At 38.8% G+C, this 18,136-nt stretch overlaps 1 protein-coding gene across 1 annotated transcript in view; it reads right to left on the bottom strand.

The window, feature by feature from the left end:
- Nucleotides 1-18,136, bottom strand: part of F13A1 (coagulation factor XIII A chain) — a 159,502-nt gene that overhangs the window by 107,692 nt on the left and 33,674 nt on the right. The window contains exon 4 of the mRNA XM_041771892.1: nt 3,194-3,445. Coding sequence (XP_041627826.1) covers nt 3,194-3,445 — 252 coding nt within the window. The remainder of the gene's footprint in view (nt 1-3,193; nt 3,446-18,136) is intronic.

Here is an 18,136-nt window from a genome sequence, read left to right as displayed (position 1 = left end):
ATTCCCTCTCTCCCTCTCCATCTGCCCCCCCCCCCCCAACTAGCACATGCACGGTCTCTTTCTTTCTCTCTCAAAAACAAAACAAAACAAAAAAATAAACCCTAAAGCCCAGACTACACAGCAGACCAAACAGAATGTCTGAGGTATGAGTAGCTAACTCCCCTGGATAATTCTAATGTGTAGACAAGGTGGTGGACCATTACCTTCTCTCTGGGCAGTAAACTCACCTTTTCCTGGTTTATCTCCATCTCCATAAAATTATGCCTACTCTATTCATCTTTAAAAATTCTTCTTTGACTTTCATATGATCTGTGTTTTGTAGAAAGTCTTCTTGCAGAAGATGGCAATAGCTGTTATCTCCACGTTCTTACTTCCCATTACACTGTAGCCTGTACCTATCTCTCTGGATTTTGTCTCCCATCACTGCAGTAAGGCAATCTTTCCAAGCTCCCCAGTGACTTCCATATTTCCACAATGTATGGCCACTTTCTTTGCTTATCCTAAGTAACTCATCAGCAGCATTCCAAAGAACCAGTTGCTGTCTTCTTGAATCAATCAATTATCCAGCTCTGTGACACCACGCTCTTCTGATTTCCTTTAACTTCTTTTCAGTCTTGTACTTCCTTGTCTAAACTCTAATTGTTGATGATACTAAATCCATGTTTTTTCTCTCTTTAAAATTCTGTGCTAGCTCCTGATGGTGCCCGTATTTGCATACCAAACTCAGCTATCTCCTTGGAGCTCTAGATTCACTGATTCAAGTGACTACTTGGTGTTTCCACTTGGATATCCCACAAATTCCACCAAATTTACATTTCTAAATGTAATTCTTGCTTCCACCCCTATGTCTTCCCTTCCACTTCCCCCAGACTTCCTATCTCTGAAAACGGCACCACCACCAACCTAGTTGATCAGATACCAGTCACCCAGAGTTATTCTTGACTCCTTTCTCTTCTTTGCCTCCCATGATCAACCCCTCTGCAATTTCTGTTCTAAATCCAAAATACATCTCCAATCCATCCCCTCCTCTTCATCTCCACTGCCACCACCATAGTCCAGTCCATCATCATCTTTGTCCTGGGCCACAGCTTCCAAACTGATCTATCTAGTCTCATTTTCACCTTTGTCTATTCAGTGATACCTGAGAGGGCCCTCTGCTTCCCTTCTATAATGCACCATTGAGGGCCAGGACCATGTTATCTAGACTAGGTGACACTTTCTGAACAGGGAAAACTGGAAGCATCTCACTATGGATAGAACTTAAGAACAAGGCAATGATCAGATGGTAGAAAGTTATAAGACTATCCACCTTCTGAACGACTCTCCTATAAACTCAACATGATTAATCCTTTTCACTTCTGGAAAACTGGCAACGGAAGTTGAAATACATGTAAACACATAACCCATTATACACAGTGATATAATCCTTTTTTGAGATTATACAAGTTGAGGTAAACCATATCATTTTCTAAATCCCTTAGGATGCTAGATAGTCATATGAAGTTACCTGATTTTCTTTTTGTAATGCAAAGAAAGTCAATAACAAATTCCTAGTTTAAAATATCTTTTATAAATATGAATGTTTATATATTTTTTACAATAGGCCATGTCCTACATACTCCTCTGTTTCAGTCCTTTGATAATTCTTTCTCTATTAGACCCCCCAGTACTAGTACTCCTTAGGGCTTGATGCTATATCTTCTTTCCTCAACATATTTTCTCTCTAGGTGCAGACGACTCCCAAGTTTATAACTCTGATTCTTGTCTCCAGATTCACAGAATGGAATACCTACTTGTCATTTTTGCTTGAGTATCCACAGTTATCTCCAACTTAACATTTTCAAAATCTTAGTTTGTCTCTACACCTTCATTCCCCTCAGTCTTTCCCACTTCTGTAAATAGCACCACATCCCTTCAGTCACAGAATGCTTTGTATCTGGTTGACAAGATTATTGTACACAGGAGTGCACCTTTGAGCAGCACATGGCCCCATTAACATCTCCTATTACCATCAACCTTGGACATCTGTCTCAGAGATAGGATTATTGGGTAGAAGATGATGGGGTGGTGAGTTGGGAGTATAGGATTAGCTCAGTACCATCTGCCAACACTACTGGAATTGATAATTCAAAGAAAAGGTCAGTAGGATCCAGGTTTGTGTTATATACAAGTAGACAAGGTTGTTTTGCATTTATTATCTATATGTAAGTGCAGCTCAATCTGATCCAAATGCAACTCTCACAACCAATGACCATTTAAAATCAGCAAAAAATGTAGACTCGTTTTGGAAGATACTGAAGAGCAATGCACAGGAAGTAAACAATGATATGGAACATCTCCTGTCCTAGGTCAGCTTTTATAAGTTTCATTATCTTATTTCTTAAGATATAAAAGTGTACCCTTTCCCATTAATGCTGTTGCAATATTTGCTTCTGCCTCTGGAATTGAAAATTAGCTCCATATCAAGTATGAAAGCAGAAGGCAGATAAAGAAGGGCAGAGATGGGGATGGGGGAAAACACTGTGTGACTAAGTTTTTAAATTAAATTGAGAGAAATCCTAGGACTTGACCTATTTTATTTGACTATAACTAGATTAAGCTCCTATAACAGACAGAAAGGAAAACTCAGAATAGCAGTAGAGATTAAATTGTATTATATTAAACTAAAGTTACATGTTTATGCATCCAGAGTTATGGCTTCTAAAATTTGCACCGAACACTCTGCATATACACAAATATATAGGACTCTTTCAACATTCAGGCTTTCTATTCTTAAATTAGGGAGATAGAGAAGTTAGTTTTACTATGGAAAGGATCAACTTTATCCTATTTTTCTGAAGCCAGATTATAGGTCCTAATAGTCTTGAAAGCCTATTTTGTTTACAGAGTAATAGCATACACAGAAGTGACACCATCAACACATAGCCTCACAGTTAACTAATTGTGCAACTTCAGGCATTCTTCAATTATTTCCTGGAATGAATGTATAGCAGCATTAACTTCATATACACAGCCTTGTCCTCAGATACATTAAGGATGAATTTCAATTTTTTTTCTGTCTCTCAACTATGGGAAGCATTGTATACAAGAAAGAGACATATCTTCTAGAATAATTCTGCTATGCCTCCAAAAAGAGATGCATTGGGAAAATATGAACTATTTTTTTTAAATGAGAAAAATGCTTGCTCCTTACCTTCACACCAAGGATTGAAGAGAATGTATGTGTCCGTTTCTGGGTTTCGGCTGGTACGGAGTATGCCATAGGGGGTCCAGACAGCAACATACATGCGGAATTTCCCAACAATACACTCTGGAGAAGACTGGATGGACAGCCGAACAGATCTGTTCTCTCTCATGATAACTTTAGCACCCCACTTGCCTCTCTGAAGCTCCGGGACGATAGGAACTGGAATGTAGGTTCCCTTGTTCTCCTGAGGGTAGCGACCTGTGAGTAGAAAGAAGTGTTGAGTCGATTTCACAAACCATTTTTGTTCTCACTCTGTCATCTTATAGCTGAAGGTTAAAATAATTAAGTATACTCGAAATCATAAGACTTGGGTTTGAATTTCATTTCTGCTACAGTGCTATGTGACATGTTAGTTGATCTTCTTCTTTGAAGCTCAGATTTGTCATGTCTAGATTTTTTTAAAAAAAGAATAACCTTACTTAAGGAATGTTTGTTCGTTGGTTAATGAATTCATATAAGATGTAGAAATCATAATCTGAGGTGCAAAAACAAAATAAAGCTTATGGAGTGCTGTGAAGTTATCACTCCCTGAAATTCTGCCCTAAAAAAAGTTAGAATTGCTCTTTTTTTTGGGGGGGGGTAGGCAAATTTCTTTTTTTGCTTATTCTGAATACAATTTGTTATGTTACCTATAATAGGATTATATTTATAGGTTGTGTATGACTATTTTCATATTCGGTTGAAACACATGTTTATTGCCAGTTTCATTAGGGATTTAGGCTCATGTTCTGGGCAAGAATTCAGGCCCTTCCCTTACTCTGGCCACTTCTGGCAAATTACTTGACTTTTACAAATCCCTATTTCCTTTTTTTTTCTTGATTTGTGAATGAAGATAGTAATATTACCTGAAGATGAAATAAAATAACACATGTGAGATACTTTGCCCATAATTTTTCATGCATAATAAATTTTAGCTGTTACTTCAATAGAAGATTAAGCAATAGGGAATTGTACCATATTTCCAGTATAGCACACTTTTGTATAAGCTATCTCAGGATACATTTCATTTATCTTTATTGTAGTCACTTTAGACAAAATTATTAATTCATGGTGTTAGCCTCAAACCTAAATTTTACCAACGGGTTACTGAAAAATAGTCATCTATCTATCTATCTATCTATCTATCTATCTATCTAGTCAAATTCATGGCATTCTTTTCTTATTAAGATTTATTTGTTTATTTATTAGACAGAGAGCACAAGAACAAGAGAGGGACAAAGGGAGAAGTAGACAGAGAATCCCAAAGAGACTCTATGCTGAGTGGGGCTCAATCCCAGGACTCTGAGATCACAACCTGAGCTGAAATCAAGATTCAGATACTCAATCAATTAAACCACCCAGGTACCCTCAACTTTATAGCATTCCTTAATTTTTTAGCTTACAGTTTATAGTTTAGTTTACAGAATAATCAAATACATAGATATTTTAAAGTAGAGTAGATCTTTTATTTACTAACTTTTCCAAAATGCGTTAGACATTTCATTCTTCTTGAGTTGAAGAAAAATGCAAATAAGGCTAATACATCTGCAAATTATTTTGACTATAAGCAGAAGAAACTTTAAGGGAAAAACTTATTCACTTTAACTGTTTTGTAGAAAGCATGTAAAGGATTCTACATTAAAACTAACACAAACAATGCTTCATTTGGGACTCCAATTACATAGTGTGTGCTGTGAGGACTTAAAGGATTCTTTGGTAGGCAAATTTTCAAGGACAGAGCATTCTAAGGAAGTGGTTGCATAAGTTAACTGCTGTGTGATTTTGTGAGATGCTTAATCTTAATGAAAATAATAATTTACATAGTGCAAGCCAGGGAGAAAGATTAGAACCCCAGTGCTTTGCTATGTGTTAGGAGTATCAGTTAGTCACCACTCAGGGTGAATATTATCATAAATCCAATAAAGTCTTAAAAATGGTTTGCTGCCAAGGTGCAACAGTGTTTAGGTGGTATTCTTGAGAATACATGGAGCTTAGTCTCTGTGAATCCTGCACATGAATCCTGCAAGAGCTGTTTGTTCCAAAGGCACCTCCATCTTTATATTTCCTGTGTATGCTCCTCTTTGTGCTTGTTCAAACTAGGAGATGAGGCTGCCCTTTTCTCTGGAGGCATTGTTGCTCTCTGGAGCCTCCATCACTACTAAAGTGTAGACATCAAACACAATCTCAACAGCTAAATGGGATCGTTTTTCATTCATTACAGGGGTTCCCAGCAGCTGTTGCCACTAAATACTGGCTTGGGTTTAGAATACACAGTTTTAAGTACAATACAAGCTTAGTAAAAATAAATTTTCAGAGGTAAAAATCTATGTGATAATGATAGACTTAGATTTTTTTAAAAAAAGGATACAAGGGATTTTAAAATGCATTACATAAGAATTCTCCTTTAGAAGCAGCAATGAAGTGGGAGAGTATCTCTGAAGTTATGTGTGTTATTATGATTTTAAAGACTTATATTAAATTTTACCTATCAGGGACACCTGCGTGGCTCAGTGGTTGAACATCTGCTTTTGGCTCAGGTCATGATCCTGGGGTCCTGGGATTGAGTTCTGCATCAGGCTCCCTGCATGGGGTCTGTTTCTCCCTGTGCCTATGTATCTGCCTCTCTCTCTGTGTCCCTCATGAATAAATAAATAAATAAATAAATAAATAAATAAATAAATAAATCTTAAAATTTTTTTTTTACCTATAAAACTCATGATATGTCATAGAAAGGAAAGAAGAAGTAGAGCCATGTTTATTCATTCTGACTTTGAATGCAGTCACAACCTAATCTAAAAACTAGTTTGTTTGAACATTTTCATTCGTGCAACAATATTGCCTACTATGTGCCAGACATTATTCTAAGTGCTAGGAATACAACAGTGAGCACAACAGACTTCTGTGCTCCTAGAGCTTGTAGTCTGTGGAACAAACCAATATTTATGCTGTTTATTATCTGCCTGTTACTGCTTTATTCCTTATATTAAACTATGAGAGGGAAATTATTATCATTCTCCTAAATTTAACAAATCAAGAAACTAATTCACATGGCCATTAAGCAATTTGTCCAAAGTGATGCAACCAGTAAGTAGTAAGGTTGAGATCTGAACCCAATCAGTCTGGCTATGGAGCCTGACAATTTAACCACTAAGCCTTAAGGCAGTTGTATGTGTGGAAAATGCTTTGGAGTTGGTGAGAACTATGTTCAAATTTTGACTCCACAGTTCACCATAAGTGTAACTTTGCACAAACTATTTAATTGTTTGAGCTTCCATTTCCTTGTCTCTCAGTTCTGGAAATGAAAAGAAAATAGATCTTATAATATATTGAACACTTCACACTTGGGGATCCCTGGGTGGCTCAGCAGTTTAGCGCCTGCCTTCGGCCTGGGGCGTGATCCTGGAGTCCCAGGATCAAGTCCCGCATCAGGCTCCCTGCATAGAGCCTGCTTTGCTTCTCCCTCTGTCTGTGTCTCTGCTTCTCTTTCTCTGTGTCTCTCATGAATAAATAAATAAAATCTTAAAAAAAAAGAAAGGAGAAAGAAAGAAAGAAAGAAAGAAAGAAAGAAAGAAAGAAAGAAAAAGAAAGGAAAGAAAGAAAGAAGAAAGAAAGAAAGAAAGAAAGAGAAAGAAAGAAAGAAAGAAAGAAAGAAAGAAAGAAAGAAAGAAGAAAGAAAGAAAGAGAAAGAAAGAAAGAAAACTTTACACTTGGTGCATGATAGGGGTTAACTCAGGAGCCATTTATTGTTTGTGTATAAACATAATAACTACTGGAAAGTACAGCCAGAAGGAAGCCAAAAGGAAGGAGAAGTTATTCCCCACCCCCATGGCCACCAGTCTGGTTCTAAATCTGAAGAAATGTGAGTGTCTCAGAACTTGTGGATGGAAGTGTTGTGGTTAAGGGGAGAGCAATTCAGCTGGCTTAGACCCTGACTGTGTGTTCATTGTACTTACCTGTCCTCTCTCATATATTCTGTAAAATGGGATAATAGTGGTCAGAGTTGGTGATGGGGAAGACAGGTCAATAAATGGCAGTTATTGTTATAATATTTCCCCATTGTCTCAGGCTTTCTGATTCCTCCAAGGGATCCTTTCTCTGCTCTAAGAGCAGGAGCTAAGATGTGTTCACTGACAGTCAACCTATAGAACCCAAATCTGCTTCATTCCTTTGTCAAATATTTTGAGCTAATTTTTCTGTCAAAAAGATGCCTACAGCCCACTCCCACAATCAATAAAAAACATGATATCATTCATTACTAAGCAAAAAACCTTAATAATTCCAGAATCATCATGTAAGAATCACCTGAAACCTGTTCCTCACTCATAACTTGTGATTTTCTGAATCATTTATGGTGACTTCATTCATTCATGCCTTAATCAGGAATTTACAAGTGATGATCTATAGGTCAAAGGTAGCTTACTGCCTGTTTGTGTAAATAAAGTTTGACTGGCACACACTCATCCATTCTAGTATTATCGTGCTGCAACAGCAGAGTAGAGTAGCTGTGACAGGGACCATATGGTCTGCAGTGCCTAAAAAATTTACTATCTGGCCCTTACAGTAAATGGTTGCCAACCTGTGCCTTACAGAATTTTACATTTTATTTATTTAAGGAGTGATTTATTATAGACACTCGGCGTCTAAGACTGGGACCTAAGAAGAAAATATTATCACCTAGTTTTTCCTTCCAAAGAGAAATATGTCACTAAACTAATAACAAGCCTCTGTACGACTATTAGGTCAACATTTGGTTTCTTTAACACCTCTTAGTTAAATTCCTCACAGTCTTAGACAGTGTTGAAGACATAGGAAGCTTGTTGTAATTTTTTATCGATTTCACTAGACATAGCTAAAATGTTCAATTTTATTACTGTACAAGGTTTAGAGTTGCCAATCCAGTTCATATAGCTAGAGATGTAAATAAAGTGACAGAAATGAAGGTTTATTTCCTGGGGTCCTTTCCTGTGAGGGAGTTTTTGCAGATGGGAAATGGAGGCTCCTTGAGGTTGTTACATGGAAGACATCCATATAACTAGACGGAGGTAGAGACAGGGCTTGAACCAAGATCTCTGCACTGTGACACACCTTCTCCTTTCTCTACATCATGCTGCCTACATGGAACTAAGGGGGAGAGTGCTGAAAATGTATCAATATTGTTCATCATTTGTGACAAATATACCATATTAATGTATGATGTTAATACTGAAGAAAACTAGATGCAGGCTTACTTGCTTATTTTTAAGATATATTTATTTATTTTAGATGGAGAGAGTGCATACACAAGCAAGGAGAGAGGCAGAGGGAGAGAGAGAGAGAACCCTCAAGCAGACTTCCTGCTGAGTGTGAAGCCAAAGTGGGGCTTGATCCCAGGACCTAGGGGTCATGACCTGAGCCAAAACCAAGGGTCTGATGCTTAACCAACTGTGCTAGCCAAGTACACTTAGAGGCAGGGTTTACAAGAACTCTCTGTACTATCCTCGTAATTTTTCTTTAAACCAAAAAGTATTCTTCTTTTTGAGAGAGACAGAGACAGAGACATAGTGAGTGCACAAGCAGGGGGAAGGGCAATGGGAAAGAGAGAAAATCTTAAGCAAATACCCTGCTGCATGTGGAGTCCAACAGGGGGCTCAATCTCATAACCCAATGGTCATGACCTGGGCTGAAATCGATGCACAACTGACTGAGCCATCCAGCTGCCCCTAAACTGAAAAGTATTCTAAAATAACAATACAAGTATTAACAATAAATAAACAATACAAGTATTCTAAAACAAAGATGAAGAAAAGAGAAGAATAAAGCTGGAACATCTAAAGGGATAGGAGGCTGAAGGACAGTGAGAGGATATACATTGGTGGATAGGAGATGCGTGAAACAAAGCATGGATCTAGGGGCTTAATAATCAGTAGTGAGAAAGAAGACCCACAGGGGAATCTTGCATAGAGGGGCGTGGGCTACAATGGATTTGAGTTAGGAATGTTTCTAAAGTGGCGTCAGTGACTGAAGGGAGAAGGGAGAAGGGAGAAGGGGAAACAACACTGCTAATATGGTCAGGCCATGCAGCACCACACCAGCACATGGAAGCAAATCAGGAACAGGTAGTGAGCACATTCATTCCAAAGGGAAGAAAAAGAACCCAGATTCACAGACCTTTTCATATTCACTGTATAGAAAAGCTGATTATTAATGGGAGACTTGACATGTCAATAGTACTGCAGGGTCTTGTTGGCTGCTCTATACACCATGTTTAATTCTGAATGTAATGATTTCAATGACAGCTCTGGGGAAGAATTTCCTATGATTGAGTTGTGAGTGAGGGAGTTGTGACAGAGTAGTATTTCATTTCACTAAATAGCCCTTTTCACCCCCAGGAGGTAGCATGTTTAAGAGACCACAATCAAGCTACACTCTGGAACACCCATCCATCAATATCCATGACTGCCCATCAACTATCCTTGGCTAAATCTAGATGTGAACCTCAGCCTTACACAGGTGATCACCATGCACACATTTGTTGAAAGTGTGGAATGCCCAGATAGTTATCCCCCCACCAAATTGTGTGACTTTTGTGCTAAAAAATCTGAGCAAGAAAAATAGAAGCAGGAAATATAGTATCTCAGAAAGGATTCTTATTTTGTTTCTAATAACATACTCTTTGAAATTGGACTACCAACCATGAAAAAATATAATTACCAATTGCATTCTTTCACACTTATCTAAAATTGGTGCCATCTTCCCAACTCATCTAGAAAGTAACACATGCTCTTGGTTTAAATGCTTGTTTTCATTTGTAAATTAGTTTTGAGGCCATAGAAAGACTATTTGTAAGGCAGATTCACTTGAACCATATGCCTACATTCAAACACCCTTGTGTTCTTTAGTCTTACCCTCTCCTTACTCATACATGGGTGAATACAGAGAGATGTACCTACAGGTGGATGTACACCTCCATCCTTGAACCAGGAGGAAGTGGGTGAACATACTCAGTTCCTTGAGATTTTATTTTTTACTAACATTTGCTTGTCAGGCCTGAGCTTTTTGAATGGATTCATCATATTTGTGTTATTTACATGATAGACAAGAGAAATCCACTTGCAGCTCAGACACAGCCCTATGTGCCCTTGGAGAAAGCTCTCAACTATTCATCACACAGATCAGAAAACTCTCTTCATGCCAAGTGCTGCTTAGATAAAACTCCACAGAGAAACATGTTGCATTTTAAAAATTCATTTTTTATGGATCCCTAGGAGGCTCAGCAGTTTAGCGCCTGCCTTTGGCCCAGGGCGTGATCCTGGAGTCCCGGGATCGAGTCCCACATCGGGCTCCATGCATGGAGCCTGCTTCTCCCTCTGCCCGTGTCTCTGCCTCTCTCTCTCTTTGAAAGAGAAATATTTTTTCTCATGAATAAACAAATAAAATCTTAAAAAAATAAAAATAAAAATTCATTTTTTTAGTAAGTTGATGGCCTGAAATATTTTTATATTCAAAACACAATGTCCAAAAAAAAAAAAAAAAGGACAAAAGAATGTCCTATGTGGTAATTAGGTTCCTAGATAGTCCAGAAGGGCCACTAATCAGCATATAATTTGGTCAATATGGTTGAATATCGTTGCTAATAGAATTATTCTGACTTCATTTTGTTCATACCTAGAACCTGGAAGAACAGATCCAGCAAGGAGGAGGAGTAGATGCTTGTAACTGAAGAAGACATGCCTGCCAGTTGCTTTCCCTTGGTGCTCTAAAATGAAGAAGCTTGTACCTCAGGATACCCCTATTTTTCTCATTTCTTGGGCATGCCATCTATAAGTCAAGTGACCATTGTTGTGCTCCATCTGCACTAGACTTAGTAAAGGTAAGTAGCAAAACACTTCAGGTTGTTCAAGTCATAATTAATCACCCAAAAACCCCAAACAAAACTGTTACTTCTTATTCACTTAGATATCTATTTTCCTTATTAAACTGAAATAAAAATATTGTGTTACTTGTCTTTATAGCACCATAGAATGTCACAATGCCATGCACCAAATAGCTGCACAGTAAATGTCAGTGGGACTGAATTGAGCTTTTGCAGATGACAAATTCCATTAAGAACATCACGGAAACTTTAGAAGCTCTGGAATGAGATTCCTGTAGCAAGCCAGTTGTCGATTCCAAGCATCCTTCACAAGAAATGAAAATTTCTAGTTCGAAACCTTTTCCTTCAAAGGGTGTTTTTCATTCACATATAAATACATTTTAAGCTGAGCTCTGACTCCACCTAACTGCAGACTTTCTTTAATAGTGAATTCTTAGAAGAGGATCATCTCTAGGGAACTCATGAATATATCATGTCTCCAGCTGGGAAGGTAAATTTCATGATGTTAATTCCTTTTTCCATTTGATTCATTTGTTTTTCCCAGGACACACCTCTCATGCTCAAAATAATCAATCTATTTCCAAATGGGCCCTGGAAGTGTTGCTGTGGCAACATGGGGCATGTGGTAGAGCTGGAAGCAAGAGTATAGTAGTCTTGCAGAGGGAAGCAAACCTTGTTTTTAACAGCCTTGGGATGGAATGGAAGTGTATGGGGGACCAGGATGCAATAAGTCCCTGCATAACTTTTGAAACATCAGGTACCAACTATAAAAAACACCACCACGGAAAAAGAAACAATCAAAATAGGCACAGGAATCTTGGATGGTAACAACCTAGAGGAGAAAAACACAAATGTTCAAAAGCAAATCATTTCATCAAGGACCTCAGGAATTTGCCCTATTTCATATATTGCCAGTAGGAGAGTTTATACATATATTTTCAGAGTTTTTCTAAGGGAAGAAAGCTTCCTGGCAATGTTTATTTTGTGGCTCCAGCAAACAGGGGAAGGAAAGGAAAGCTCCTTGAGGACAGAGACTGAGTTGTGTTCAATGTTGCATACTAAGTGACATGCAAGATGCTTGGAACATAGGTGCTCAATAAATGTTTGGTAAATTGACGATAAGATATACTCTTTAAGGAGTCTTGTCTATCTTAGTTTTATTTCACCTTTATTTCAATATTTCCTACGTCTTTTAAAATCTTTTTTCAGAGTAAGGTGAAATTTTGTGAAATAGCTAGCACTGTACCAGGCTGTTTGAGTGACTCAAAAAAAAAAAAAAATAAAGCTACTTCTTGATGCAGACCGGTCATCAGCATTAAGAAGAAACACCTTAGATGGCCAAGTAAGGCAATAATCCGGACATAAGAAGACCAGAGCCTGGCCCAGGGTGCTGCCAGCAACACAGAGAAAAGGAAAAGGACATGAGGAAAAAAATCAGAGAAAACCTCAATGCTTTAAGATATAAGAATTTCCCCAACTATGAAATAAGACTGTAGAGCTCCTACAACAAAATTGACACTTATTGACACTTATTGTAAATGTGCTTACAGTACGCCAAGCTGTAGCTGGGATGATTAGCCGTGAGGAACAAGGTGTAGCAGGGCTTCTGAAACATAATCATCATAGCTGTTGGGTGCATTGGAAACCCAGAGGTGGAAAGGGCTAAAAGTGCTGTGGGAGTGAGAGCGGATCCCTCATAGAAGGTGGCTTTGGGATATAATCTTATAGATGGCCAAGGTAGGGAGGAGCCTTCCCAGCAGAGGGAATAAGGAAAGCTTGGAGCATAAGGGAATGGAATGAAGGAATTCTTATGGCAGTAGAAGCAGTTATCTTGGGCAGGGTAAGAACAAAAGGAACCTTTGATGCTGTGCAAAGGCATTAGGCTGTGTCCCAGGACAGGCAGGCAATGGGGCAGGGGCTATTGAGAAACTTTTAAGTGGGCTCATGAGATCCGTACTTTAGAAAAATAACTTTGGTGGCAGGATTGGAGAATGGTTTGGAAGGGACAAGCATGGAGGAAAACCAGGCAGAGGGCTGCTGAGGTACTCAGGTGAGACATGATGGTGTCCTCAGAGTTATAATGACTGGCTCTGGATAAAGATCTAAAAGGGAGGATAAGTGGACAGTTTTGGGTAGAAGCAAGAGGAAGCAATAGAAGCTTAGTCAGGTGTGAGGTGCTGGTTCTGAGTGACAGGGGTAGAGCCAAAGCTAACCCTAGGCTCGGTTCATTCTTTACCCATGAGCTTTTGAGTGCCTACTAGGTGCTGGGTGCTCTTTCAGTTGTTGGGCATACAGCCACAAGTGAAACATCACCCCCTCGAACCCTAAGAGCCATGACTAAGCTGCAAGGCTTGATGAGCGTGGTGTTCTCTAAGGGGTCTGCTCCAAAAATCAGGTCTAGTGTGATTAACTGCTATGCAGACTTACTCAATGAAGCTAGTTTCCTGGAAATTCCCTTAGCCACATGTATGTGTTGCCTCATTTGAGAGAAGATAGAATATTTTTAGTTTTTAAGAAAAAAATCATGAACAGAAAATCTCTATGACTTAGATGAAGTTGGTTATAGAACATAATACTACACTGTAGATTTGTTCATATTGTGATCCAATTTCTTTTTTTTTAAGTTGGTAGGCTTTTTTTAAAAATTTAAATTCAATTTTTAAACATAGTATAAAGGGTACATGATGTGATGAGCACTGGATGTTATACTATATGCTGATCCAATTTCTAAGGAACAGGAGAAATAGAAATCAGAGAATTTGGATTTGAGCTCCAGGTTGTCCACTTGGGAAAAACAACTACTGTTTGTGCTTATCTACTGTGCCTGTCAGCCGCCTGGTTGTTCTCAGATCCAATGTCCTTACCTCCAAGAACCCTTATCCTGGATTTACAGAAAACCCTATTCCCAGGTTCCTTTGCCCTCTGACTTCTGGGTAGGTTTGATCAATGAGAGGCTTTGGAGCCAGACGGGGTAAAAGCCTGGGTCTTTCTCCCCTCCCCCTCTCTCTGCTTCTGGAGACACTGAATCTCCTCCAAGGCTCTCAGCTCCACTGGGAGCTGGACAGTCCCTGCCATGGATCCAGCTCTCAGGGATTACTTCTGGGTTCTGGTAAGACCTCCTCCTCTATCATGTGCCTGCAGCTCCAGGTGTTGTGGCAATTTTCTGCCATTACCAATTCATGGGTGGCCTCACTGTGGCTTCCTAGTTGTTCTCTCACCAGTATGTAACCAATTCCTTTCACTACACTTCCATTGCTTATAAAACCTGGAAATGTTTTTGTGGTATACTCTCGACTCTGACTCTGCAATGTGTAAGGTATTGTACGAATAGTCTGCATCAGCTCTGACACTTATGTCTGTGTAATATCAAGGGATCCTGGGGCTTAGAGAACACAAGTAACTGGCTATCAGTTGCAGAATAGTGATTTGAACCCAGGTCTGTGTGGCCTAGCATTCATGCCTGGGAGAACTAATCAGCCTCTCAGTCTATTTTCTATCTGTAAACTAGCCTTATAAAGGATGAGTTTAAATTATAATGTGTGTGAAAGGCATGGCATGAGCTGAACATATTATTATAATTCTCATTATTAAATGGTGTCTGATGGTCACAGGAGCAAGCAAAACTCATTAAACCTATTTTTTTCTTATTTCTGAGCATGACCACGTGGGTAGTTAAGAAGGTGGCTGCTGACATGGCATGATTCGGAGATTGATTCAGCAAGAATTAACCAAGCACCATTTAACTGCCAGGCACTGCTCTAAATACTGAGAATACAGTGATGTCAACATAGACAGGTTCATGAAGCATACAATTTAGTGGAGATAAAAAGACGATAAACAAATAAATATATACTATATAAATGGAGGTAAATACCATGAAAAAGTAAATAAAGCAGCTTATAGGGACAGAGAATAATGAGGTGGGGTTGCTGATTTGGAGATATTGAGTAGGTAAGACTCTCCAGTAAGGTGACATTTGGGCAGAGATGTAAAAGAAGTGAAGAAATGAGCCATGCAAATATCTGGAGAAAAGCATTGCAATAAGTGCAAAGGTCCTGAGGAAGATGATACTTAGTGTGCTTGAGGAGGCTGCTATGTCTGGAGCAGAGGGACCATTGGAGAGAGCTATAGGAGACAGGGTGAGAGAGAGCCAGGAGATCAAGTACGGCTTTCTAGGCTGCTGTCAGGACTCTGGAATTTATTCTGACTGAGAAAAGAAATCACTAGAAAAGACACATGGTCTGCCTTAAGTTATTCTTAAAAAATCACACTGGCTGCTGTGTGAAGACTGTAGCAGAGCAATCAGGATGAGTAGGAAGGCCTCTTGACATCCCCAAATATTCCCACTTTGCTTTTCATGAAAAGCATGAAGGATCATGAAAATCCTTCCAATAGAGAACAAATTAGAGATAATGCTAAAATGTTTATATCCCAGAGAAGTCTGCTTAAATTAACTTCTCTGGGGAATGAAACCTGCTTACCATGCTTTCCTAAAAGCTGGTTTCATAGCTGGAAAAGAACTGGACGTTAAACACAGGAGAAACTTGCTCATGAAAGATGGTACAAAAATGTGACTATTTGAAGCACAGAGTTTATCTATGTCACAATTGTTTCTAGAGCAATTTCTAGTCCTTCCCTGGTAAGAGTTTAAATGAGGCTCTGTTGTTCTACCAATACATTGAGGTTTAAATCCTCCAGGGTCTGGTGTTACCAAGGAGAGAGCTAGGCTGTTGATGTCACAATGACTAATTTATTGTACTTTGATGGACTTCACGATTATAAACCAAATTGTGTATCAGTTTTTTGTCTCCTTTCACTCCAACTGTTAGTAACATTCACAATGGACAAAGGATGATTCCACCTTTCTTAGAGTTTTGCCACCCTCAAGCTGGGCTGTAGAATTCCAATACAGGTTTGGAGGGGGAAGGAAACACACTTTCCAAAGTGGGGATCACTGACTGGATGCATGACAGCTGGCAGCTTTGGTGCCTACCTCCTTCTTGTCCTCAATCAGCCTCAGGAAGCATGCCATAAGAAATTCTCTTTTACAAGAATTGAATTTCCCCAGTAAATGGTAATAGTATGGAGCCAAAGCTCCATTTGTTTGAGTTGTATCCATCATGTAAGCAGACTGAGGCCTGTGAGTCTTATGAGAAAGACTCATTTAGTTAAAATAATAGCAACTGGCTTAAAAAGCAGTGTCATTAGCCAACAAGGATAGGATCAAAAGTTTAGCCAAGTATCTTCTAAGCAAAATAGACCTCTGAAGAAATTATCACTGAAACAATCAATTTTTATGAATAATTTAGTGGCAATGCTGAGGGGAATAAGGAAAAATCATTGGTAATCTAACAAAAATATTTTTTCCATCTTTGGAATGCAAATATATGCAAGTATTCATATTCATAACAGCAAGTATTAAATGAGCTTGCATTGCCAGAGGTTAAACCAATTGCTGATAGGGCAAAAATCAGCATAGAAGTATCTTAGGCAATGAGATACAGTCCATTTGTTATTAGTCTGCAGGTAGATATCAGCAATACATACTCAATAGACATTTATTTAAACAGACATTTATAAATTGCTATGAGCAAAGTAATATCACTCCACCTGGAAGTTACAAAGGCAGTATACGAGATGTATATGATATACTTTCTGCATGCAGTGAGTTTATAATCAAGCATCAAGTTTAGACTGAAATTCAAGCAAGAAGACTAATGCCACATGAGGGTAACAGATTTAGAGCAGTGGCTCGATGGTGGAGTCAAGAAGGACTTTACTAAAGACGTAACAACAAAGATAGAACTTGAGGGGTGGGCAAAAAGAATGACATGCATGTTGCATTTTGTTAGTTTAGGTGTACATTTAGCTATGGGTGTGCATCTGTTTACTATAGATATTCATATTTGCATCATGAGTTAATCACTGCTTACATTTAAAAGCATCATAAAGAGAATTGTACTCAAGCCTGATTTTCATGACAATGACATAAATTAACTACATCAGTGACCATGAAGGTGACCTATTTAAACACAAGGATGTAAAGGAACCATATCCCAGGCAATGGAACCCTGCCTAGAGATGCCTGTGGAATAAGGCGATTTTTCATCTTCACATCTCCCCATGTTGCAAGATATTCCAATCGTCTCTCATTTCCTCTGGCAACTTGTTGCCCACTGATTTGCTTAAAATTTTTAAAACAAAGGTAATTTTCAAGTATCTCTTTATTTGTGGACTAAAGTTGTACAAGTTGGCCTTCCATGATGATACCAAAGTCCCAGCCTTTGGAAAATGGCTCAATGAGGAAATTTTGTTGAAAATATCTGTCATTACTCTTGAACTACAAAGTTTAAGCCCTAACTCAGGGCATATGCTCTGAAGTTTCATGCTGCAAATTCACCAGAGGATCCTGCTTTGGGACCTCATCTGGGCCTGCCTCCCCAGCAGTTCCTGGTGGCCAAACATCTCCACATTATACTCAATAAAAATAACCATTTGGCCATTCATTCAAGGGAACTGGTCTCAGCTAACAGTAAACAGCAAGAGTATGATAAATCCACTTTTACTAAAATTTTAGTATCTGATAAGACTAATTATACTTCCTTTTACCTCCATGTTCACTCTTTATGGAAATAATTCCCTAACATTTTAAATGAAAAAAATTGGGGACCCCTGGATGGCTCAGTTGGTTGGGTGTCTGCCTTCTGTTCAGGTCATGATCCTGGGGTGCTGGGATCGAGCCCCATGTCAGGTTCCCTGCTTAGTGGGGAGTCTGCTGTTCCCTTTTCCTCTGCCCCTCCCCCTACTTGTATTCTCTCTCTCAAATAAATAAATAAAATCTTTAAAAACAAACAAATAAATAAAAATAAATTAATATATTGCCATAGTTGAATTCCATTCATGGCACACAATTTGGAGAGAGGGATGGATTCCTATCTTCACCTCCCATTCAATGAACCCTGTATCCTTCCAAGACCTTTCCAGATCCCAGGCCTGGTGTTTAAATTTCATGACTCCTCTTCCCTCCTGAGGGAAGAGACTAAGTATAAGGAGCTTGG

The sequence above is a fragment of the Vulpes lagopus genome, chromosome 10 (assembly GCF_018345385.1).
Source record: "Vulpes lagopus strain Blue_001 chromosome 10, ASM1834538v1, whole genome shotgun sequence".
Classification (NCBI taxonomy): Eukaryota; Metazoa; Chordata; class Mammalia; order Carnivora; family Canidae; genus Vulpes; species Vulpes lagopus.
This window is presented reverse-complemented; position numbering and strand designations above follow the sequence as displayed.